This window comes from Moschus berezovskii, chromosome 21, assembly GCF_049115385.1.
Source record: "Moschus berezovskii isolate FMDL1 chromosome 21, NW_MosBer_1.0, whole genome shotgun sequence".
In the NCBI taxonomy this organism is placed as follows: domain Eukaryota; kingdom Metazoa; phylum Chordata; class Mammalia; order Artiodactyla; family Moschidae; genus Moschus; species Moschus berezovskii.
This window is the reverse complement of record NC_142480.1, coordinates 68475001-68499153: the sequence shown is the minus strand read 5'-3', so window position 1 is coordinate 68499153 and position 24153 is coordinate 68475001. Positions and strand designations below refer to the sequence as shown.

The following is a 24153-nucleotide window of genomic DNA, read 5'->3' as shown; positions in this document are numbered from 1 at the left end:
GATTATCATTTACAACTGAACATGAGTCACAGAATTAGAAATATTTTTTTCTCAATGAGCAACCAGGTAACATTAAGGGCAAATCCAGTATTTTGGATGACGCTGTCCTGAAATAGTGTGAGACACTTTCTGAGCCACATTTGCCATAGGTTGGTGTAATTTATTTTTACCTAAATATATAAGAAGATACATTTACATGCATTATGAAATGAGTTTCCTCTGGATCAAGTTATTGTTCAGTCTTTAAGTCACATCCAACTCTTTGTGACCCCATGACCTGCAGCATACCAGGCTTCCCTATCCTTCATTATCTGCCAGAGTTTGCTCAGATTCATGTCCTCTGAATCTGCCCCCTCATCCTCTGTTGTCCCCTTCTCCTTTTGCCTTCAATCTTTCCCAGCATCAGCCTCTTTTCCAACGAATCACCTCTTTGTATCACGGGGCCAAAGTATTAGAGCTTCAGCTTTAGCATTAGTCCTTCCAATTTGTATTCAAGATTGATTTCCTTTAGGATTGACTGGTTTGATCTTCTTGCTTTCTGAGGGACTTTCAAGAGTCCTCTCCAGCACCAAAATTTTAAGGCATTAATTCTTCAGAATTCAGTCTTCTTTATGGTCCAACTCTCACATCCATACATGACTACTGGAAAAAACATAGCTTTTACCATACTGACCTTTGTTGGCAAAGTGATATATTTGCTTTTTAATATGTTGTCGTGGGCTTCCCTGGTAGTTCAGCTGGTAAAGAATCCATCTGTAATGCAGGAGAACCCAGTTCGATCCCTAGGTTGGGAAGATCCCCTGGAGGAGGGCATGGCAACCCATTCCAGTATTCTTTCTTGGAGAATACCCATGGACAGAGGAGCTTGGTAAGCTACAGTCCATGGGGTCACAAACAGTCAGACACGCCTGAGCAACTAAGTACAGCAGGTTTGTCATAGCTTTCCTTCCAAGGGGCAAGCATCTTTTAATTTCATGGCTGCAGTCACCATCCTCAGTGATTTTGGAGCTCAAGGAAACAAAATCTGTCACTGCTTCCACTTTTCCCCCATTTATTTGCCATGAAGTGATGGGACCAGATGTTGTAAACTTAGTTTTTTGAATGTTGAGTTTTAAGCCAGCCTTTTCACTCTGCTTAAGGGTGAACCCCTGAAGAGGCTGTATCAAGTTAGCAAGATATTTTTTAAAAAAATGACAAAACAAAACCTTATTAATAACATGGTTCAAAAAAGGCCATAAATTAATTTCCAGCTAAAAAATCAAAATTAAAAATGCATGTATATTTAATTTATAATCAAAAGACACATGTGGCTTCAAAATATTTGAAAAAGTTCTTATGCAATGAAAAAAACAGGTATCACTATAAATCATAACTGATAAAAGCTCATCAATGAAATGATCTCATATATCATAATTAAACATGAAAAAAAGTAATAAAATGTACAAACAGTCCGTTTCTGTGGGAAATAATGGTGTTAACAAAACTATAATGATTACTTTTGAAAAAATATATAATTATCACTAAAAAAGTATATTTTCAACTATGACAATCCTAAAATTGAGAAAATAACAAGGAAAAAGCAACTATGCTTAGTTTAAAAAATTCCTAAAAATATTTCTAATAAATATCAAAAATATTATAGTTAATATTCACAAAATATTAATGTTAACATTTTATACTAAGCATGTTGAAGAAAGAGGAAATCAATACATGAAAATCAAAAAAAGAAGCCTGAAAATAAAACATATTAACTCCTATTAACTGTCCTGGTGAAGAGAGATGATGACCTAAAAATCATGTTCAATAGGATTACACTGAGGCCCAATGGAGGTGGCAGTCCAGGGGCAAGAGGTCGAGGGTGATTCTGTCCCTTTCAGAGCCCTGGGATTTGGGTGTGGAGGCACACAAACCCTCAAGGAAAACCCTTGAGACTCCATTTTTTCTAGGAGCTTCCACATGACCAAAGTGTGGTCCTGCCTTCAGCTTTCTTTCCTGATCACCACTTCCACCAACCACCAAGAGACCATAGATGGGGCCTTTCCTTAACTCCTTCAAATTGTGCCTTTCCATCAGTTATTCTGGTGAGAGTCTTGCGAGAGACCAAATGAATACTTTTCGAAATTAATCAGAAACATTTTTAGAGGTATTTTTACTAAGTATAGTTGTTTTCTCCTTGTTTATTTTTTCAATTTAGGATTGTCATAGTTGTGTATGTTTTTTTTAAAAAGTCTTGTTAAATACATGTTTTGTGTGGGATCATTATATACTCTTTCAAAACATTGACATGACTCAGCCATGGGTGTACATGTGTCCCCCATCCTGAACCCCCATTCCACTTCCCTCTCCATCCCATCCCTCAGGGTCAATCCCAGTGCAACAGCCCTGAGCACCCTGTCTCATGCATCGAATATTTCACATATGATAATATGCATGTTTCAGTGCTATTCTCTCAAATCATCCCACACTCACCTTCTCCCACAAAGTCCAAAAGTCTGTTCTTTATATCTGTGTCTCTTTTGCTCTATCACATATAGGGTCATTGTTACCATCTTTCTAAATTCCCTATGTATGCATTAATATACTGTATTGGTGTTTTTCTTTCTGGCTTTCTTCACTCTGTATAATAGGCTACAGTTACATCCACCTCATTAGAACTGATTCAAATGCGTTCTTTTTAATAGTTGAATAATATTCCATTGTGTATATGTACCACAGCTTTCTTATTCATTCATCTGCTGATAGACATCTAGGTTGCTTCCATGTCCTGACTGTTATAAACAGTGCTGCGATGAACATTGGGGTACACGTGTCTCTTTCAATTCAGGTTTCCTCAGTGTGTATGCCCAGCTGTGGGATTGCTGGGTTGTATGGTAGTTCTATTTCCAGTTTTTTAAGGAATCTCCACACTGTTCTCCATAGTGGTTGTACTAGTTTGCATTCCCACCAACAGCATAAAAGGGTTCCCTTTTCTCCACACCCTCTCCAGCATTTATTGTTTGTAGACTTTCATAGCAGCCATTATCAGGGCTTCCCTGATAGCTCAGTTGGTAAAGAATCCGCCTTCAATGCAGGAGACCCGGGGTTGATTCCTGGGTCGGGAAGATCCCCTGGAGAAGGAAATGGCAACCCACTCTAGTGTTCCTGCCTGGAAAATCTCATAGACAAAGCAGAATGGTCGGCTACAGTCCATAGAGTCACAGAGTCAGGAACGACTAAATGACTTCACTTTCACTTTCATTCTGACCAAAAATGGCCTAGATCTTGCCATTCTGACTTGAATGATTTGAGGTCAGTGGTTCTCTTTGGTTCTGGACACCAGACACAGAGGATGTTGGACTATGGGGGAAGCCTGCCTCAACGCAGTCCAGAAGGGGGAGTCCTTTCAGGAACTTCAGTCTTCACAAAGGAAGGAATCTGGCTGCCACACCATCTTGCTAGGCTCCAAGCCCTTGGCCCTGAAAAGCCTTTCCTGAGACATGAATTCTAGTCAGATAGTACGTGGAGGCAGTTTGCTACCCTGCGCACTGGGGAATAGTCACACATACATTTCCCTATACACCCCCCACATGGCACACACTGAGCTATTGAGGGGCAATCATCTGGTGTGTGCTTTTCAGTCTCCCAAGAACCATTGGTAGGAAAATATCATGCCCCTGGCCTGGTAACAGTGAGAAGCAGGCAGAAACCTGTCAACCAGGTTTTGGCAGGTAGATGTTATTGGCTGTTGAGAGAGCCGAAGTGAGGCCCCTGAGTTTCCATGGGGCTTGGCCAGGTCACTTTCAGGCATGCCAGTGTCTGGGTGGCACCAGTGGTTCCTGATGGGCTTTGCTTTGATTGCCCACGGGGGCCCCTTGTTTCTCCTGGGGCATTCTTCCTCTCCAGGAGCCACAATCTTCAACGATAGCAGCCCTAGAGGAAAAACCCCTTTCAAGCACTCCTTCCTAGAAAGCAAGTTGAGAGCCCATAGGAGCCCGGTATCATCTCCATAGTGAGGCTCTGATTGCCTGAAGTAGAGGGGTGGCCCCATGATGTGTGCCAAGCAGGGAGTATTGCATTGCTTTGTTTGGGAGCCTTGGGCAGGCATGAGAATAGACACCCCACCAGTTGACAATCGCTCTTGTCCCTGACATGAACATTCCCATGCAGGGTGTTCACTGTTGGCTGTTAAGAGAGCTGAAGGGCAGCCTCTGAGATTCCATGGGGCTAGGCCAGGTCACTTTGGGGTATGGCAGGGTCTCTGTAAAACCAGTTTTTCCTGATGGGCCCTTTGCTGAGTTTTGTTTCATTTGTACTAAGGCACCATGCGCCTCCTGGGGGCCACAGCCTTTAACAATAGCACCTCCAGAGGAGAAACCCCTTTTGAGCTTACTTCCTAGTGAGGCTGTTGAGAGCTCTTTGCAGCCTATATTAACTCCATCATAGGGCACTGTTCACCTGAAGTAGAGGGGTGGTCCCATGACATGGGCCGAGCAAGGAGTATTTGCTTTCTTGTTGTTTGGAGGACTTAAGCAGGCCATGGAGGGGATGCCCCAGCAGGCAATGATGGCCCTTGTTTCCAGCCTGAATGTTCCCTTGCAGATCATTGCCAGGTTGACTTGTGATGAGCCCATGGGCCCGGCCACAGATACCTGCTTCCTCAAGCATCCATTCTGAGGAACTTCTTGGCCTCTTTTTTTGTGTGATTGCGGCAAGTGGCCAAACTTCATGTCCCCTCAGCCACCCCTTGCTAGTACAGACCCTGACTGAGCTTGGAGGAGCATCTCCATTCCCCAAGACATGTCCATGGAATCTTGGCAGCTGAGGTCCTCATGTTGGGTCTTCCATCAGGTGGAGAGCCTATGAGGCTCTGTCATCTCGTGGGACTCTTTCTTGGAGTCACCATTTCTATCTCGCTGGATGTATTGTTATTCATATATTTCGTCCACTTGTTTCTTCATGTTTGTCAGTATGTAGGGTGGGAGGGAAAGATGGAGAAAAGTGAGGATGTAGCGAGGTAGTGAACCGGAGAGGATGGGAGGTCAGAACTTAGAGAGGTAAGGAGGAAGGTAGACGAGCACTTCAGCCAGGGGTTTGTCTCTGCATATAGGTGCATTTCGTTGCTTTCTTGTATTCCTGGACTTATTGCTCTAGGTATGTCTTGTAGCAATATTTGCTACATCAAAGTGTAGCACACATGACCATCAAAGCCTACAGGGACAGACTAGGAGCTCTCACAGGAGCCTTTCTGCTCTCTAGACAGACAACATCTGCAAAGGAAGGATTATCTGAGTGTGGCCTGCTGCTCCTGGTGCAATTGATGTCAGCCTTGGTGCCGCAGCTGGGTAGACAGAAATTCAAGTTCTTTACAGCTTCCTTATTTCGAGAAAGCTTTGGAGGTAAGACTACTTAGGTTCCTGTGCATAGATGCGCTTCATGGGGTATGCCTGACTTGGGTTGATGAGAATAATTCATATGGTTCTGAAGAGAGAAAAATCACCTAAAAATCATGTTCAAGAGAAGTATGCTGAGGCCCATTGGAGGTTGCAGCCCAGAAGCTAGAGGTCAGGGACCTTTCTTTTTTCTCTGAAACCCTTGGATTTAGCTGTGGAGGCACCCTATCCCTCGAAGAAAGCCCTTGAATCTACAGTATCTAGGGGTTTCCACAGGGCGAAGGCCTGGTCCTGCCTTTAGTGATCCTAATTTCCACAGCCCACCAGGAGGCCATTAGGTGGGGTCTTTCCATAGTTCCTTCTCTTCAAATTGTTTCTTTTAGGCAGATGTTCTGTAGAGATTCTTGCCACATGCTAAATAACTTGAGATGAGTGGCTATATTTGGTCCTGCACATGGGCCCCAGAGGGAGTTGGACCATGGGGGAGGCACCCCTTTAGGCAGTCCAGAGGTGGGAATCCTTTTGGGAACCTCAGTCATCACCACGGTGGCACTTATGCTGTAGTGGCATTTCCAGGGGCTAGGAACTCAGGTACTGGAAAGTCTTTTATTAAACCTGAATTCTAATTAGATTAGACATGGAGGCAATGTTTGCATCCCTGGCCAACTGGGGTCGTCCACACAAAGGTCTCTGCACACCTCCAAGCAGAGCATGCTGATTGACTGAGAGAATGGTCACCTGTGGTGTGTTTTTTTCAGTCTCCCAAGAACCATCAGCAGAGAAAGATGGTGCCCCAGGACCAGTGATGATGAGAGGCAGGCAGGAACCAACCTGCCGGGTCTTGGCAGATAGACCCTGCTGGCTATTGAGAGTGCCGAAGGTCAGCCCATGAGATTACATGGGGCATGACCAGGTCACTTTCAGGCATGGTGAGTTCTCGATGTGGCCACTTGTTCGGGATGGGTTTTGTTTCATTCATTCAATCGCTTGGGCCCCTTGTGTTTCATGTGGTGTTCTTCTTCTCTGGGGGCCATGGCCACCAGTGATAGCACTCTGGGGGCCATGACCACCAGTGATAGCACCTTCCAGAGAATTCCTACCACGCTTACTTTCATAGTAAGGTTGTTGAGAACCTTTCAGGGTCACAGTACCACCTCCATTGAGAGGCACCATTTGCCCAAAGTAGAGGGTCAGTCCCATGATATGGACCGAGCAAGGGCTAGATGCATTGCTGTTGTTTGAGGGCCTTGGGCAAGCCCATGGGAGGGGGTACTGAACCAGCCAGCAATGGCTCCTGTCCCCATCCTGAAGGTTCCCATGCAGGGCACTGACGTGTTAACTGGTGGTGAGCCCTCAGGTCCCGTCTCCAAATATCTGCATCCTTGAGCACCTCTTCTGAGGGATTTCATGGCCTTGTTTTCTGCATGTTTGCAGTAAGTGGCAAGCCCCATGTCCCCTCTGCATTCCCTTGCTTTCAAAGACCAGGTTCAAGCATGGAGGAAGTCTCCATTCCCAAAACAGATCCATATCCTCTTGGAGGTTGAGAGGCCCTTGTTTCAGGCCTCTGCTGGCTGGAAAGTACATGAGGCTCTGCCTTCTCTTGGAAATCCTCTTTTAATATACCATTTCTGGCTGCTTGTACATGTTATCCTTATATTCACTCATGCCTTGACCACTTGTCCACTCATTCCCTCACATTTGGCAGTAAGTATGGTGGGAAGGAAGGAGTGTCTGAAAAAAGTAACGAGGTAAGGAACTAGAGAGATAGGGACCTAGTAGGGAGGAAGGTTGGTGGTAGTTATGCATTTCACCCAGGGATTTTTGTCTTTGCATATAGGTGTATTTAGTTGCTTTCTAGTGTTCCTGGATGTGTCTCTATAGTTATGTCTTGCAGCGTCATTCACTGTATGAAGGTGCAGCATGCATGACCACCAAAGCCTGCAAGGATAGAGTAGGTATTCTCATAGCTGTTGTTCTCCTTCTAGACAGACAACACCCCCAGAGGAAAGAAGATCTGAGCGTGGCCTGCTGCCCCTAGGGCAATCGATAGCCTTGATCCAGCCTTTGGTGTGGACAGAAACGCACATCCTCTGGGGCATCCTATTTTCCAGAAAGCATCAGAAGCCACCCTACTCAGGTGCCTGTGCATGCATGCAATGTGTGGAGCATGCCTCGTTTGGGTTGATGATGAGAACTCATATGGTCCTGAAGAGAGATGGTGATCTAAAATCATGCTCAATAGGACTATGGTGAGGCTCAATGGAAGTGACATTACAGGGCCCAGAGATTGTGGTTTCTTCTGTCCTTTCTGGAACCCTGGGATTTGAGTGTGGAGGCACCCTATCCCTGAGTCTCTACAGTGCCCAGGAGCTTTCATGCGACCAAAGCCTGTCCTGCCTTTGGCTTTCTTTCCTGATCCCTACTTCTTTCCTGATCCCATAAACTGAGAGGACATAGCCAGGACCTTTCCTTAGCTACTTCTCTTCAAATTGTGTCTTTCAGTCAGACGTTCTGGAGAAGGCCTCACTGTGACCTGAACAATTCAAGGTAAGTGACTCTTTGGTCCTTAACATGGGCCCCAGAGGACATTGGGCTATGGAGTAGGCCCACCTCAAGGCAGTCAAGAGTGGGGAGTTGTTTGCGGTCCACAGTCCTCTCAAAGGGGAACTTCTGCTGCAGTGCCTGCAAGACCATCTGTGATCTCGGAGACTGAAATGCTTTCTATTGGTCGTACATTCTAATCAGATTGATCATGGAGGCAGTGTTTGCTTCCTGGCTCCCTGAGGAATATCCACACACGGGTCTCTGCACACTTTCATACAGAGCTTGCTGAACAACTAAGGGGATGGTCACCTGTTTGTGTGCTTTGCAGTCTCTGAGAAACAAGCAGGTTGAGAAAGATTATGCCCTAGACCTGGCAATGGTGAGAGGCAGGAACCTGTCCAGTGGGTCTTGGAAGTTAGATGATGCTGGCTGTTAAGAGAGCTAAAGAGGAGCCCCTGAGATTCCATGGGGTGTGGCATGGCAGGGTCTTGGTGAGACCACTTGTTCCTGATGGGCCCTTTGATGAATTTTTCATTTTTCTACTTAGGCCCCAGGTGTATCTTGAAATATTCTCCCTCTCTGTGGGGCATGGCCTTCAATGATCACACCCTCAGAGAATAAACCTTTTTGGAGCTTAACTTTCTAGTAAGGCTGTTGCAAGCCCTTCAGAGCCCTGGTCGCATCTCCATTATGAGGCTATATTTGCCTGAAGTAGAACAATGGCCTCAAGACGTGGGTCGGTCCAGGAACAGTTGCACTGTTTTTGTTTGGGGCCTTCAGCAGGCCATGGGAGAGAACACGCAGCAGGTGAGGAGGCCTCCTGTTCCCAGCCTGAACATTCCCATGCAGGGCATTGCCAGGTTGACTGGTTATGAGCCTATGTGTCCTGTCGCCAGATACCTGCTTCCTCAAGAATCCATTTTGTGGGACTTTGTGGACTCGTTTTCTGTGTGTTGGCTGCAAGTGGCCTAGCCCCATGTCTTCAATTCCACCCCTTGCTTGCACAGACCAAGATCGATCTGAGAGGTACATCTCTGTTTCCAAGACACGTCTATAGAATTTTAGTGACTGAGAGGCCCTTGTGCTGGGCCTTCTTATGGGTATAGAGCCCATGAGGCTCTCCCTTCTCTTGGGGCACCTTTGTGGAGTTGCCATTTTTCCCTCTCTGGACACATTACTTATGTATTGACTCAAGCACTGATCCTCTAGTCACTTGTTTCCTCAGGTTTGGCAGTAGGTATGTTGGGAGGTAAGGATGGATGAAGAAAAGAAAGGAGGTAGATAACTAGAGATAGGGGACATAGAAAGCTAGAGAGGTAGTGAGGAAGTTCGGTGGTAGGAGTACATTTTACCCAGGGGTTTGTGTCGCTGTGTATAGATAGATGCATTTTGTTGCTTTCTTGGGTTCTTGGATTTATCACTCTGGATAGGTCTTGTAGCATCATTCACTGCATGAAGGTGTAGCAGACATGACTACCAAAGCCTACAGGGCCAAACTGGACGTTGGCACAGCTGTTGTGCTCCTCTCTAGACAGACAATGCCCCAAAGGAAGGAAGATCTGACTCATACCTGTTGCCTCCAGGGCCATCGATGTCAGCCTTGGAGCAGCACCTGGGATAGACAGAAACTCACATGTTTTGGGGCTTCATCATTTACAGAATGCATTGAAGGCAAGCCTACTCAAACTCTTGGCATAGATGCAATGTGTGGAGCATGCCTTGTTTGGATTAATGATGAGAAGTCATATGGTCCTAAAGAGAGAAAATGACATAAAAATTATGCTCAATAGGATTCTGCTGAGATGAATGGAAGTGGCAGTCCAAGGGCAAAAGGTCCTGGTTCCTTCTGTCCCTTTTGGAGCATTAGAATTTGGGTGTGGAGGCAACTGACCCCATAAGGAGAGCCCCTGTGTCTCTACCTTGTCTAGGGTCTTTTACATAGGCTAATTCCTAGTCCTGCCTTTGACTTTCTTTGCTGATCCCTACTTCCACTGCCTACCTGGAGGCCATAGGCAAGGCCTTTCCTTAGCTCCTTCTCTTTGCATCTTGTCTTTCAGTAAGATATTCTGGTGAGGGTTTCACCACGACCTGGATGATTCAAATTGAGTGGTTCCCTTTTTTCCTGGACATGAGCACCAGAGGATGAAGAGCTATGAGGGAGGCACGCCTCAAGGCAGTCCAAAGGGAGGAGTCCTTGTGGGAACCTCAGTCATCACAAAGGGTGAACACATTCTACACTGCCATCTAGACAGGCTAGGATCTCGGACATTAAAAGGCCTTTCATTAAACCTGAATTCTAGTAAGACTGGACATCGAGACAGTGTTTGCTTCCCTGGTCCCCTGGGGAACAACCACACAAATGTCTCTGCAAACTTCCATGCAGAGCACATCGATCACCCGAGGGGGTGGTCACCTATGGTGTGTGCTTTACAGTCTCCCAAGAATGGTTGGTAGGGAAGGATTGTGCCCCAGGCCTGGCAATGGTGATAAGCAGGTAGTAACTTGTCCACTGGGTCTTGGCAAGTGGACGCTGTTGTTGAGAGAGCTGAAGGGCCGCCCCATGGGGCTTGGCCAGATCACTTTCAGGCATAGTGAGTTCTCAGTGTGGCCATTTGTTCCTGATGAGCCCTTTGACGTGTTTGTTTTGTTCACCCACTCGGGCACCTTGCATCTCCTGGGGTACTCTTCCACTCTGGGGCCACAGCCTTCAATGATAGCACTCCCCAGAAGAGAAACCCCTTCTGAGTATACCTTTTTGGTAAGGTTGTTAAGAGCCCTTTGGAGCCACTGTATCAGCCCCAGCATGAGGCCCCATTTGCCAGAAGGAGAGCTGTGACACCATGACGAGGGTCAAGCGAGGAGTAGTTGCATTGATGTTGTTTGGGACCTTTGGTGGGACACAGGAAGGGACACCGCTCCAGGTAACAGTGGCTCCTGCTCCAGCCTGAACATTCCTTCTGTAGGGTGTTGCCAGGTTGGCTACTGCTGCGTCTATGTGTCCTGTCACTAGATAGCTAATTCCGTCAGAATCAATTCCATGGGACGTCGTGGCGTCATTCTCTGTGTGTTGGCAGCAAGTGACCAGGCCCAGTGTCCCCTCAGCCACCCCTTGCTTCAACAGACAAGAATTGAACTCGGAGGAACATCTCCATTCCACAAGACACATCTGTAAAATCTTGGCAGCCAAGAGGTTCTGTCAGGTGGAGAACCCATGAGGGTCTGCCTTCTCTCTGGATTCCTTTATGGAATTACCATTTCTTCCCTCCTGGTCACGTTATTCATGTACTCACTCATGCACTTATCCACTCATTCACTCATTCCCTAATGTTTGGCCATAGGTAGGGTGGGAGGGAAGGATGAATAAAAGTAAGAAGGTGGGGAGGTAGAGAACTAGAGAGGTAGTGAGGAAGACGGGTGGCAGTCGTGCATTTCAGCCAGGGGTTTGTGTCTCTGTATGTAAGTGCATTTTGTCATTTTCTTGGGTTCCTGTATGTATTTTTTTTTCCAGAAAGTACTCTTTTTTTTCACTTTTTTTTTTAATTGGAGGCTAATCACTTTACATTAATATATTGGTTGTTTTTGCCATACATTAACACGAATCTGCCCCGGGTGTACAAGTGTTCCCCTTCTTGAACCCCCCTCCCATCTCCCTCCTCTCCATACCCTCCCTCCAGGTCATCCCCGTGCACCAGCCCCAAGCATCCTGTGTCATGCGTCAAACCTGGACTGGTGATTCATTTCACATATGATAATATACATGCTTCAATGCCATTCTCCCAAATCATCCCTCCTTCACCCTCTCCCACAGAGTCCCAAAGACTGTTCTATACACCTGTGTCTCTTTTGCTGTCTCGTATACAAGGTTAAGGTTACCCTCTTTCTAAATTCCATATATATGCGTTAGTATACTGTATTGATGTTTTTCTTTCTGGCTTACTTCACTCTGTATAATAGGCTCCAGTTTCATCCACCTCATTAGAACTGATTCAAATGTAGATGGAGAAGCCTGGTAGGCTACAGTCCATGGGGTCGCATAGAGTCGGACACGACTGAGCGACAGAACGGAACGGAATATTACATTGTGTATATGTACCATATCTTTCTTATCCATTCATCTGCAGATGGACATCTAGGTTGCTTCCATGTCCTCGCTATTATAAGCAGTGCTGCAATGAACATCGCAATACACGTGTTTCTTTCAATTCTGGTTGCCTCGTTCTTTCAACTCTGGTTGCCTGTGCCCAGGAGTGCAATTGCTGGATCATATGGCAGTTCTATTTCCAGTTTTTTGAGGAATCTCCACACTGTTCTCCTTAGTGGCTATACTAGTTTGCATTCCCACCAACAGTGTAAGAGGGTTCCCTTTTCTCCACACCCTCTCCAGCATTTATTGCTTGTAGACTTTTCGAGAGCAGCCATTCTGACTGGTGTGCAATGGTATCTCATTGTGGTTTTTGATTTGCATTTCTCTGATTATGAGGGATGTTGAGCATTTTTTCATGTGTTTGTTAGCCATCTGTATGTCTTCTTTGGAGAAATGTCTGTTTAGTTCTTTGGCCCATTTTTTGATTGGGTCGTTTATTTTTCTGGAATTGAGCTGCAGGAGCTACTTGTATATTTTGGAGATTAAGTCTTTGTCAGTTGTTTCATTTGCTGTTATTTTCTCCCATTCTGCAGGCTGTCTTTTCACCTTGCTTATAATTTCCTTTGCTGTGCAGAAGCTTTTGATTTTAATTAGGTCCCATTTGTTTATTTTTGCTTTTATTTCCAGTATTCTGGGAGGTGGGTCTTGGAGGATCCTGCTGTGATTTATGTCAGAGAGTGTTTTGCCTACGTTCTCCTCTAGGAGTTTTATAGTTTCTGGCCTTACATTTACCTCTTTAATCCATTTTGAGTTTATTTTGGTGTATGGTGTTAGGGAGTGTTCTAGTTTCCTTCTTATACAAGTGGCTGACCAGCTTTCCCAGCACCACTTGTTAAAGAGACTATCTTTTCTCCATTTTATATTCTTGTCTCCTTTGTCAAAGATAAGGTGTCCATAGGTGTGTGGATTTATCTCTGGACTTTCTATTTTGTTCCGTTGATCTATATTTCTGTCTTTATGCCAGTACCATACTGTCTTGATGACTGTGGCTTTGTAGTAGAGCCTGAGGTCCGGCAGGTTGATTCCCCCAGTTCCATTCTTCTTCCTCAAGATTGCTTTGGCTATTCGAGGTTTTTTGTATTTCCATACAAATTGTGAGATTATTTGTTCTAGTTCTGTGAAAAATATCGTTGGTAGCTTGATAGGGATTGCAGTGAATGTATAAATTACTTTGGGTAGTGTACTCATTTTCACAATATTTATTCTGCGAATCCACGAACACTGTATATTTCTCTATCTATTAGTGTCCTCTTTGATTACTTTCAGCAGTGTTTTATAGTTTTCTATGTACAAGTCTTTTGTTTCCTTAGGTAGATATATTCCTAAGTATTTAATTCTTTTCGTTACAACAGTGAATGGAATGCTGCTACTGCTACTGCTGCTAAGTCACTTCAGTCGTGTCCGACTCTGTGCGACCCCATAGACTGAAGCCCACCAGGCTCCCCCATCCCTGGGATTCTCCAGGCAAGAACACTGGAGTGGGTTGCCATTTCCTTCTCCAATGTGTGAAAGTGAAAAGAGAAAGTGAAGTCGCTCAGTCGTGTCCGACCCTTAGCGACCCCACAGACTGCAGTCCACCAGGCTCCTCCATCCATGGGATTTTCTAGGCAACAGTACTGGAGTGGCTTGCCATTGCCTTCTCTTTCTATTTTCTCATTATTAGTGTATAGGAATGCAAAGGATTTCTGTGTGTTGATTTTATATCCTGCAAATTTACTGTATTCATTGATTAGCTCTAGTAGTTTTCTGGTAGAGTCTTTAGGGTTTTCTGTGTAGAGGATCATGTCATCAGTGAACAGTGAAATTTTTACTTCTTCTTTTCCAATTTGTATTCCTTTTACATCTTTTTCTGCTCTGATTGCTGTAGCCAAAACTTCCAGAACTATGTTGAATAGTAGTGGTGAGAGTGGGCACCCTTGCCTTGTTCCTGACTTTAGGGGAAATACTTTCAGTTTTTCACCATTGAGGATGATGTTTGCTGTGGGTTTATCATATATAGCTTTTATTATGTTGAGATATGTCCCTTCTATTCCCACTTTCTGGAGGGTTTTTATCATAAATGGATGTTGAATTTTGTCGAAGGCTTTCTCTGCATCTATTGAGATACTCACATGATTTTTATTTTTCAGTTTGTTAATGTGGTGTATTACATTGATTGATTTTCGGATATTGAAGAATCCTTGCATTCCTGGGATAAAGCCCACTTGGTCATGATGTATGATCTTCTTAATGTGTTGTTGGATTCTGATTGCTAGAATTTTGTTAAGGATTTTTGCATCTATGTTTATCAGTGATATTGGCCTGTAGTTTTCTTTTTTTGTGGGATCTTTACCAGGTTTTGGGATTAAGGTGATGGTGGCCTCATAGAATGAGTTTGGAAGTTTCCCTTCCTCAGCAATTTTCTGGAAGAGTTTGAGTAGAATTGGTGTTAACTCTTCTCTAAATTTTTGGTAGAATTCAGCTGTGAAGCCATCTGTACCTGGGCTTTTGTTTGCTGGAAGATTTCTGATTACAGCCTCTATTTCCGTGCTTGTGATGGGTCTGTTCAGATTTTCTATTTCTTCCTGGTTCAGTTTTGGAAAGTTGTACTTTTCTAGGAATTTGTCCATTTCTTCCAGGTTATTCATTTTATTGCCATATAATTGCTGATAGTATTCTCTAATAATCCTTTGTATTTCTGTGTTGTTGGTTGTGATCTCTCCATTTTCATTTCTAATTTTATTGATTTGGTTCTTCTCCCTTTGTTTCTCGATGAGTCTGGCTAGTGGTTTGTCAATTTTATTTACCTTCTCAAAGAACCAGCTTTTGGCTTTGTTGATTTTTGCTATGGTCTCTTTTGTTTCTTTTGCAATTATTTCTGCCTTAATTTTTACGATTTCTTTCCTTCTACTAACCCTGGGGTTCTTCATTTCTTCCTTTTCTAGTTTCTTTAGATGTAGAGTTAGGTTATTTAGTTGACTTTTTTCTTGTTTCTTGAGGTGTGCCTGTATTGCTATGAACTTTCCCCTTAGCACTGCTTTTACAGTGTCCCAGAGGTTTTAGGTTGTTGTGTTTTCATTTTCCTTCATTTCTATGCATATTTTGATTTCTCTTTTGATTTCTTCTATGATTTGTTCGTTATTCAGCAGCGTGTTGTTCAGCCTCCATATGTTGGCATTTTTAATAGTGTTTCTCCCGTAATTGAGATCTAATCTTACTGCATTGTGTTCAGAAAAGATGCTTGGAATGATTTCAATTTTTCTGACTTTACCAAGGCTAGATTTATGGCCCAGGATGTGATCTGTCCTGGAAAAGGTTCCGTGTGCACTTAAGAAAAAGGTGAAATTCATTGTTTTGGGGTGAAATGTCCTATAGAGATCTATCAGGTCTAACTGGTCTATTGTATCATTTAAAGTTTGTGTTTCCTTGTTAATTTTCTGTTTAGTTGATCTATCCATAGGTGTGAGTTGGGTACTAAAGTCTCCCACTATTATTGTGTTATTGTTAATTTCCCCTTTCATACTTGTTAGTATTTGTCTTACATATTGAGGTGCTCCTATGTTGGGTGCATAAATATTTATAATTGTTATATCTTCTTCTTGGATTGATCTTTTGATCATTATGTAGTTTCCTTCTTTGTCTCTTTTCACAGCCTTTGTTTTAAAGTCTATTTTATCTGATATGAGTATTGCTACTCCTGCTTTCTTTTGGTCTCTATTTGCATGGAAGATCTTTTTCCAGCCCTTCACTTTCAGTCTGTATGTTTCCCTCGTTTTGAGGTGGGTCTCTTGTAGACAACATATGTGGGGGTCTTGTTTTTGTATCCATTCAGCCAGCCTTTTTCTTTTGGTTGGGGCATTCAACCCATTTACATTTAAGGTGATTATTGATAAGTATGATCCCGTTGTCATTTTCTTTATTGCTTTGGGTTCGAGTTTATATACCCTTTCTGTGTTTCCTGTCTAGAGAAGATCCTTTAGTATTTGTTGGAGACCTGGTTTGATGATGCTGAATTCTCTCAGCTTTTGCTTCTCTGTGAAGCTTTTGATTTCTCCTTCATATTTGAATGAGATCCTTACTGGGTACAGTAATCTGGGCTGTAGGTTACTTTCTTTCATCACTTTAAGTATGTCTTGCCATTCCCTCCTGGCCTGAATAGTTTCTGTTGAAAGATCAGCTGTTATCCTTATGGGAATCTCCTTGTGTGTTATTTGCTGCTTTTCCCTTGTTGCTTTTTATTTGTTCTTTGTGTTTGATCTTTGTTAATTTGATTAAAATGTGTCTTGGAGTATTTTGCCTTGGGTTTATCCTGTTAGGAACTCTCTGGGTTTCTTGGACTTGGGTGATTATTTCCATCTCCATTTTAGGGAAATTTTCAACTATTATCTCCTCAAGTATTCTCTCATGGTCTTTCTTTTTGTCTTCTTCTTCTGGAACTCCTATGATTCGAATGTTGGGGCATTTAACATTGTCCCAGAGGTCTCTAATATTGTCCTCATTTCTTTTAATTCGTTTTTCTTTCTCCATCTCTGTTTCATTTATTTCTACAATTCTATCTTCTAGCTCGCTTATTCTGTCTTCTGCCTCCGTTATTCTGTTTGTTCCCTCCAGAGTGTTTCTGATCTCATCTATTGCATTATTCATTGTATATTGACTCTTTTTTATTTCCTCTAAGTCCTTATTAAACCTTTCTTCCATCTTCTCAATCCTTTTCTCCAGGTTATTTATCTGTAACTCCATTTTGCTTTCCAGATTTTGAATCACAATTAAAATTAGAAATTCTTTATCAGGTAGGTTCCCTATATCTTCCTTTTTTATTTGTATTGGTGGGCATTTAACGTGTTCCTTTACTTGCTGGGTATTTCTCTGCCTGTTCATCTTGCTTATATTGCTGTGCTTGGGGTGGCCTTTCCGTCTTCTGGAAGTTTGTGGAGTTCTCTTTATTATGTAGTTACCTCGCTGTGTGTGGGGTTGGACAGGTGATTTGTCAAGGTTCCCTGGATGGGAAGCTTGTGTCGGTGTTCTGGTGAGTGGAGCTGTATTTCTTCTCTCTGGGGTGCAACGAAGTGTCCAGTAATCAGTCTGAGATGTCAGTGGGTTTGGAGTGGCTTTGGGCAGCCTGCATATTGAAGCTCAGGGCTATTCTCCTGTATTGCTGTAGAATTTGCGTGGTATGTCTTTCACTGAAACTTGTTGACCCTTGGGTAATGCCTGGTTTCAGTGTATGTATAGAGGCATTTGATGAGCACCTATTAATTAATATTCCCTGGAACAGGAGATCTCTGGTGTTCTCAGGATTTGGACTTAAGCCTCTGCCTGTGGTTTTCAGTCTTATTCTTGCAGTAGGCTCAAGACTTCTCCCTCTGTTATTTCCAAGGCAGTTCCTTCTGTTAAAGCCCTTCTGTTTGCTGGTCTCTTCAGTGTCTAATTCCCTTCCTGCCACGAGGGGGCGATGGTGGACACTTTTTTGTCAACTCACCTGTTCAGTCCTGATGTGGGGAGGGAGGGACATTGCTAACAAATGTCACTGGCATCTGTAGGGAGTGCTTGCAGTGTTTCAACTACACTGGGAATGCTCCCACTCGTGGCGTGTGTGCCTTCCCTGTTTATGCTACTCAGGCTCTAGGTTGCTCTGCCAAGAGCTGTCCGCAGCTGGCGCTGGGTTGCATGCATTTCCCAGGTCTGAGCGGCTTAGGTTGAGGTTCTCGGGTTCTCCACAAAGGCGCAGGCTTGGTTGGGCCTGCATTTTGTGCCTTCTCCGGTCCGAGCAGCTCAGGTGACCAGGCGTTTGGTGAGCACGGTCGCTGAGACTTGTCGCCTCCCCAGTCCCTGCCTGCCACTCGGTTTTCTGGGTGTACAACTGTCACACTTTCTCAGGCGGATATCGACCGGCCCGAACCCAAGAAGTCTTGGTTAGCAATGAAGCCTGCCTGCAGCTTGGTATGGGAAGCCTCTCTGGGGCCACAGTTGGTCCTTCTGGCACTGGCCGCTCTCCCTGCCTGTCCCGGCAGGGACTGGGGGATGGGTCGCTCGCTGCCGGCTCCTTCTGCTCATTCCTTTTTTCTGTGAGTGGGGCTGGCGGAGTCTTAGGTTGGGGCTTATCGCCTTTTTGCAGGCTTTTCGCTGCACAGTCTGCTTAGCTGTCTCCCGTTAAAGCCCTCAGATTGCCCTTGGGGCACTCAGGCCTTGGTCCTCTCTCTAAGTGCTGCCGTGGCACCTCCCTGCCCAGCCCCTGTCTGCTAGTTGGGGGTACATGCGTCTGCGCAGCTTCTTCACTGAGAGTTTCCTCTGGGCACTTAGTCCATGGGTTTTAATTATTTATGTCTTTTTTCTCCCAGTTATGTGGCCTTCTGAGGTTCCAAGGCTCGCCACAGACTCGTCAGTGTTTCCAGGTGTTTGGAAACTTTTTTTTTTTTTTAAGGCCTCCCTTCCCGGGATGTAGCTCCGTCCCTCCCTGTTTTGTCTCTCTTTTTATCTTTTATACTATTTCCTACCTCCTTTTGAAGACTATGGGCTGCTTTTCTGGGTGCCTGAAGACCTCTGCCGGTATTCAGAAGTTGTTCTGTGGGATTTACTCAGCATTCAAATGTTCTTTTGCTGATTTTGTAGGGGAGAAAGTGGTCGCCCCATCCTATACCTCCGCCATATTCCCAGAATCCCCTGGGTTCCTGTATGTCTTGTTCTAGGTATGTCTTATAGCATTATTCACTGCATGAAGATGTAGCACATGTGACCATCGAAGCCTACAAGAAATAACAAGGAGTTCTCACAGGTATCTTTTTGCTCTGTAGACAGACACCGTCCCCAGAAGAAGGAAGATCTGAGTGTGGCTTGCTGCCCTTGGGAAATAAATGTCAGCCTTGGTGCAGCACCTGGGGTAACCAAAAACTTACAACCTTTGGGACATACTCATTTCCAGAAAGCTTCAGAGGTAAGCCTACTCAGGTGCCTGTGCCTGAATGTGATATGAGGGATGTGCCTCAGTTGTGTCAGTGTTTAGAATTCATATGGTCCTGAAGAAAGATGATGACCTAAAAATCATGCTCAAAAAGATTATGCTGAAACCCAATGGACATATCTGTGCAGAATCAGGAGGTCTCTCTGTGCCTTCTGGAGCCCTGGGATTTGGCTGTGGAGGCACCCTATCCCGCGGAGAGTGTACTTAAGTACTCTCTAGTGTTTAGGGGCTTCCATGTGGCCAAGGATTGGCTCTGCCTTTGGCTTTCTTTCCTAATCCCTGCTTTCACCACTCACCAGGAGGACATACACTGGGCCTTTCCTTAGCACCTTCTATTTGAATTGTGTCTTTCGGTCAGACATTCTGGCGAGGATCTTGCCACAGCCTGACTGATTCAAGGTTAATGGCTCTCTTTTGTCCTCGATACAGGCCCCAGAGGAAGACGGACTATGGGGGAGGCGAGCGTCAAGGCAGTCGAGAGAGGGGCGTCCTTGCGGGAACCTCAGTTCTCACAAAAGGGGAACTACCGCTGTGGCACCATCACAACAGGCTAGGAACTCAGGCACTGAAAAGCCTTTTGTTAAACCTGAATTCTTGTCATATTGTACATGGAGGCAGTGTTTGCTTCTCGTGCCCCCTGGGGAACATCCATCCACACACAGGTCTCTACACATCATTGTCCAGAGCACACTGATCTGCTGAGAGGATGGTCACCTATGGTGTGTCCTTTTCAGTTTCCCAGTAATTATTTGTAGAGAAGGATCCTGCCTCAGGCCTGGAATTGGTGAGAGGCAGGCATGAACCTGTCTAGGCAGGTAGACACTGCTGGTTGTTGAGAGAGCTGAAGGGTGGCCCCTGAGATTCCATGGTGCTTGACCAGGTCATTTTCAGGCATGGCACGTTCTCATGAGACCAATTGTTCTGAAGGGCCCTTTAACATGTTTTGTCCTGTTCATCCACTCAGGCCCCTTGAATCTCCTGCAGCATTCTTCCTCTCTGGGGGCCATAGCCTTCAATGATAGCAACCCCAGAGGAGAAACCCTTCCAAACTTACCTTCTTAGTAAGGCTGCTGAGAGCCCTTCAGAGCCCCCGTTTCATGTTCATCGTGAGGCTCCATTTGCCTGAAGTAGAGGAGTGGCTTCATTATGTGAACCAAACAAGGAGCAATTGCATTGTTGTTGTTGTGGAACCTTTGGCAAGCCATTGGAGGTGAGGCTGCACCAGATGACAATGTCTTCTGTCCCCAACCTGAATGCTTCTGTGAAGGGCATTGCCAGGTTGACTGGTGCTGAGCCCATGCACCCCAAATCCAGATATCTGCTTCCTTGAGCATCATGTCATGCTTGCTGCTTCATTTTTCTTTATGTTTGTGGCAAGTGGCCAAGCTCCAAGTCTTTTCGCCCACTCCTTGCTCTCAAAGGAGAGCAAGATTAGAACTCAGATTAGAGCCAAGATTAGAACTCAGAGGAACATCTTATCCCGCAAGACACAACCATAGACTCTTGGTAACCAAGAGGCCCTCTCGCGAGACCTTCTGCTGGGTGGAGAGCCCATGAAGCCCTGCTTTCTCTCAGTACTCCTTTATTGATTCACCATTTCTTCCTCCCTGGACCAGTGATTCATCTACTCACTCATGCACTGACCCACTCATTCACACTTTCCCTCACATTTGGCAGTAGGTAAGATGGGTGGGAGGAAGGAAGGGAGAAAAGTAAGGAGGTAGGAGCTAGGAAGCTAGAAAAGTAGGGAAATAGGAAGCTGGAGAGGTAGCAAGGAAGGTTGGTGGTAGATATGCATTTCAGCCAGGGATTTGTGTATAGATTAATTTTGTCACTTTCTCTTGATCCTGGATATGTCACTGTAGGTGTGTCTTGTAGCATATTTGTTGCATGAAGGTGTAGACCATGTGACCACCAAATCCTTCATGGACAGACTAGGTGTTCTCACAGCTGTCATGCTTCTCTCTAGACAGACAATGCCAGAGAGGTTGGAAGATCTGACTGTAGCCTGCTGCCCCCAGGCCAACTGATGTGTCTTGGTCTAGAATCTGGGGTAGGCAGACTCTCGTCCCATGGAACATACTCATTTCCAGAAAACCTCAGAGATAAGCCTACTCAAGGCCCTGTGCATAGTTGCAATGAGTGGGAAGTGCATTGTTTGGCTTGATGAATAGAATGCATATAGTCCTGAAGAGAAATGATGACCCAAAAGTCATGCTCAGTACAATTACACTTAGGCCCAATGGACACAGCAGTCCAGGGGGAGGATGTCAGGGAACTCTCTGTCCCTTCGGGAGCCCTGGGATTTGACTGCAGAGGTGGCCTATCCCTCAAGGAAATCCCTGATGTCTCTACAGCGCCTAAGGGCTTCCATGTGGCCAAGGCCTGGTCCTGCCTTTGGCTTTCTTTCCTGTTCCCTACCTCCAGAGTTTTGCCAAGAGAATGCATTGGTCATAGCAAACATCCTCTGCCAACAACACAAGAGAAGACTCTACACAAGGACATCACTAGGTGGCCAACACCAAAATCAGATTGATTATATTCTTTGCAGTCAAAGATGGAGAAGCTTTATAGAGTTAACAAAAACAAGACTTGGAGCTGACTGTGGCTCAGATCACGAATGCCTTATTGACAAATTCAGACTTAAATTGAAGAAAGTAGAGAAAAACCACCTGACTATTCAGATATAACCTAAATAAAATTCCTTATGATTATTCAGTGGAAGTGAGAAATAGATTTAAGAGACTAGATCTGATAGACAGAATGCCTGATGAACTATGGACAGAGGTTCGTGACATTGTACAGGAGACAGGGATCAAGACCATCCCCAAAGGAAAAAAAGTGCAAAAAAGCAAAATGGTTTTCTGAGGAGGCCTTACAAATAGCTGTGAGAAGAAGAGAAACAAAAAGCAAAGGAGAAAAGGAAAGATATACCCATTTGAATGCAGAGCTCCAAAGAATAGCAAGGAGAGATAAGAAAGCCTTCCTCAGTGATCAGTGCAAAGAAATAGAAGAAAAAAATAGAATGGGAAAGACTAGAGATCTCTTCAAAAAAAGTAGAGATACCAAGGAAACATTTCATGCAAAGATGGGCTCAGTAAAGGACAGAAATGGTAGGGACCTAACAGAAGTAGAAGATATTAAGAAGAGGTGATAAGAATACACAAAGGAACTATACAAAAAAGATTTTCATGATCCAGATAACCATGATGGTTTGATCACTCACCTAGAGCAAGACATCCTGGAATGCGAAGTCAAGCGGGCCTTAGGAAGCATCACTATGAACAAAGCTAGTGGAGGTGATGGAATTCCAGTTGAGCTATTTCAAATCCTAAAAGATGATGCTGTTAAAGTGCTGCACTCTATATGCCAGCAAATTTGGAAAACTCAGCAGTGGCCACAGGACTGGAAAAGGTCAGTTTCCATTCCAATCCCAAAGAAAGGCAATGCCAAAGAATGCTCAAACTACCGCACAATTGTACTCATCTCACATGATAACAAAGTAATGCTTAAAATTGTCCAAGCCAGGCTTCAGCAATACATGAACCATGAACTTCCAGAAGTTCAAGCTGGTTTAGAGAAGGCAGAGGAACCAGAGATCAAACTGTGAACATCTACTGGATCATCGAAAAATCAAGAGAGTTCCAGAAAAACATCTATTTCTGCTTTATTGACTATGCCAAAGCCTTTGACTGTGTGGATCTCAATAAACTGTGGAAAATTCTGAAAGTGATGGGAATACCTGACCTGCCTTTTGAGAAATCTGTATGCAGGTCAGGAAGGAACAGTTAGAACTGGACATTGAACAACAGACTGGTTCCAAATAGGAAAAGAAGTACATCAAGGCTGTATATTATCACCCTGCTTATTTAACTTATATGCAGAATACATCATGAGAAATGCTGGGCTGGATGAAGCAAAAGCTAGAATCAAGACTTCCAGGATAAATATCAATAACCTCATATATGCAGATGCCACCACCCTTATGGCAGAAAGCAAAGAAAAACTAAAGAACCTCTTGATGAAAATGAAAGAGGAGCCTGAAAAAGTTGGCTTAAAGCTCAGCATTTAGAAAACTAAGATCATGGCATCTGGTCCCATCACTTTGCGGCAAATAGAAGGGATAACAGTGGCTGACTTTATTTTGGGGGGGCTCCAAAATCACTGCAGATGGTGACTGCAGTCATGAAATTAAAAGGCACTTGCTCCTTGGAGGGAAAGTTTTAACCAACCTAGACAGCATATTAAAAAGCAGAGACATTACTTTGCCAACAATGTTCTGTCTAGTCAAGGTGAAAGTTGGACTGTAAAGAAAGCTGAGCGCCAAAGAATTGATGCTTTTGAACTGTGGTATTAGAGAAGATGCTTGAGAGTCCCTTGGACTGCAAGGAGATCAAACCAGTCCATACTAAAGGAGATCAGTCCTGAGTTTTCATTGGAAGGACTGATGTTGAGGCTGAAACTCCAATACTTTGGCCACCTGATGCAAAGAACTGACTCATTTGAAAAGACCCTGATGCTGGGAAAGATTGAAGGCAGTTGGAGAAGGGGAAGACAAAGGATTTGATGGCTGCATGGCCTCACAAACTCAATGGACATGAGTTTGAGTAAACTCTGGGTGTAGGTTATGGACAGGGAGGCCTGGCGTGCTGCAGTCCATAGGGTTGTGAAGAGTCAGACACGACTGAGCAATTGAACTGAATTGTCTCCACTGCCCACCCAGAGGATGTTGGTGGGCCTTTATTTAGCTCCTTCTCTCAAATTATGTCTGTCAGCTGTTCTGGCAAGGATCTTGCAATGGCCTCAATGATTTGGGGTGAGTGGCTCTGTTTGGTCCTAGACACAGGCTCCAGAAGTGTTGGACTGCAAAGGAGGCTTTCCTCAAGGCAGTCCAGAGGACTGAGTCTTTTTTTGTAATCTCAGTCCTCACAAAGTAGTACTTCTTGACTTATGTCAAGATGGTGACACCATCTTGACAGGTTAAGATCTTGAACGCTGAAGAACCTTTTGTTAGGCTTGAATTCTAGTCATATAGGTGACGGAGGCAATGTTTGCTTCCCTGGTCCCTGGAGAACATCCACACACAGGTTTCTGCATACCTCCACGCAGAGCATGCTGATCCACTGGGAGTCAGTCACCTGTGGTGTGTGCTTTGCAGT

General features: G+C 44.5%; 1 protein-coding gene and 6 non-coding genes across 7 annotated transcripts in view; all 7 read left to right on the top strand.

The window, feature by feature from the left end:
* The first annotated feature begins 1770 nt into the window (after positions 1–1770).
* LOC129550860 (small nucleolar RNA SNORD115) lies at positions 1771–1812 on the top strand. The gene has a single exon (XR_008684978.1). It is a non-coding gene; the product is annotated as a small nucleolar RNA SNORD115 (small nucleolar RNA).
* A 3361-nt stretch (positions 1813–5173) lies between these two features.
* Positions 5174–24153, top strand: part of LOC129550202 (uncharacterized) — a 40826-nt gene continuing 21846 nt past the window's right edge. The window contains exons 1-5 of the mRNA XM_088829722.1: positions 5174–5375; positions 7075–7117; positions 7408–7506; positions 7872–7916; positions 18828–18967. Coding sequence (XP_088685848.1) covers positions 5174–5375; positions 7075–7117; positions 7408–7506; positions 7872–7916; positions 18828–18967 — 529 coding nt within the window. The remainder of the gene's footprint in view (positions 5376–7074; positions 7118–7407; positions 7507–7871; positions 7917–18827; positions 18968–24153) is intronic.
* Positions 5431–5512, top strand: LOC129550858 (small nucleolar RNA SNORD115). Its single transcript, XR_008684976.1, has one exon. It is a non-coding gene; the product is annotated as a small nucleolar RNA SNORD115 (small nucleolar RNA).
* LOC129550856 (small nucleolar RNA SNORD115) lies at positions 7548–7627 on the top strand. The gene has a single exon (XR_008684974.1). It is a non-coding gene; the product is annotated as a small nucleolar RNA SNORD115 (small nucleolar RNA).
* Positions 9639–9719, top strand: LOC129550857 (small nucleolar RNA SNORD115). The gene has a single exon (XR_008684975.2). It is a non-coding gene; the product is annotated as a small nucleolar RNA SNORD115 (small nucleolar RNA).
* On the top strand, positions 19023–19103 carry LOC129550855 (small nucleolar RNA SNORD115). Its single transcript, XR_008684973.1, has one exon. It is a non-coding gene; the product is annotated as a small nucleolar RNA SNORD115 (small nucleolar RNA).
* LOC129550859 (small nucleolar RNA SNORD115) lies at positions 21155–21235 on the top strand. Its single transcript, XR_008684977.1, has one exon. It is a non-coding gene; the product is annotated as a small nucleolar RNA SNORD115 (small nucleolar RNA).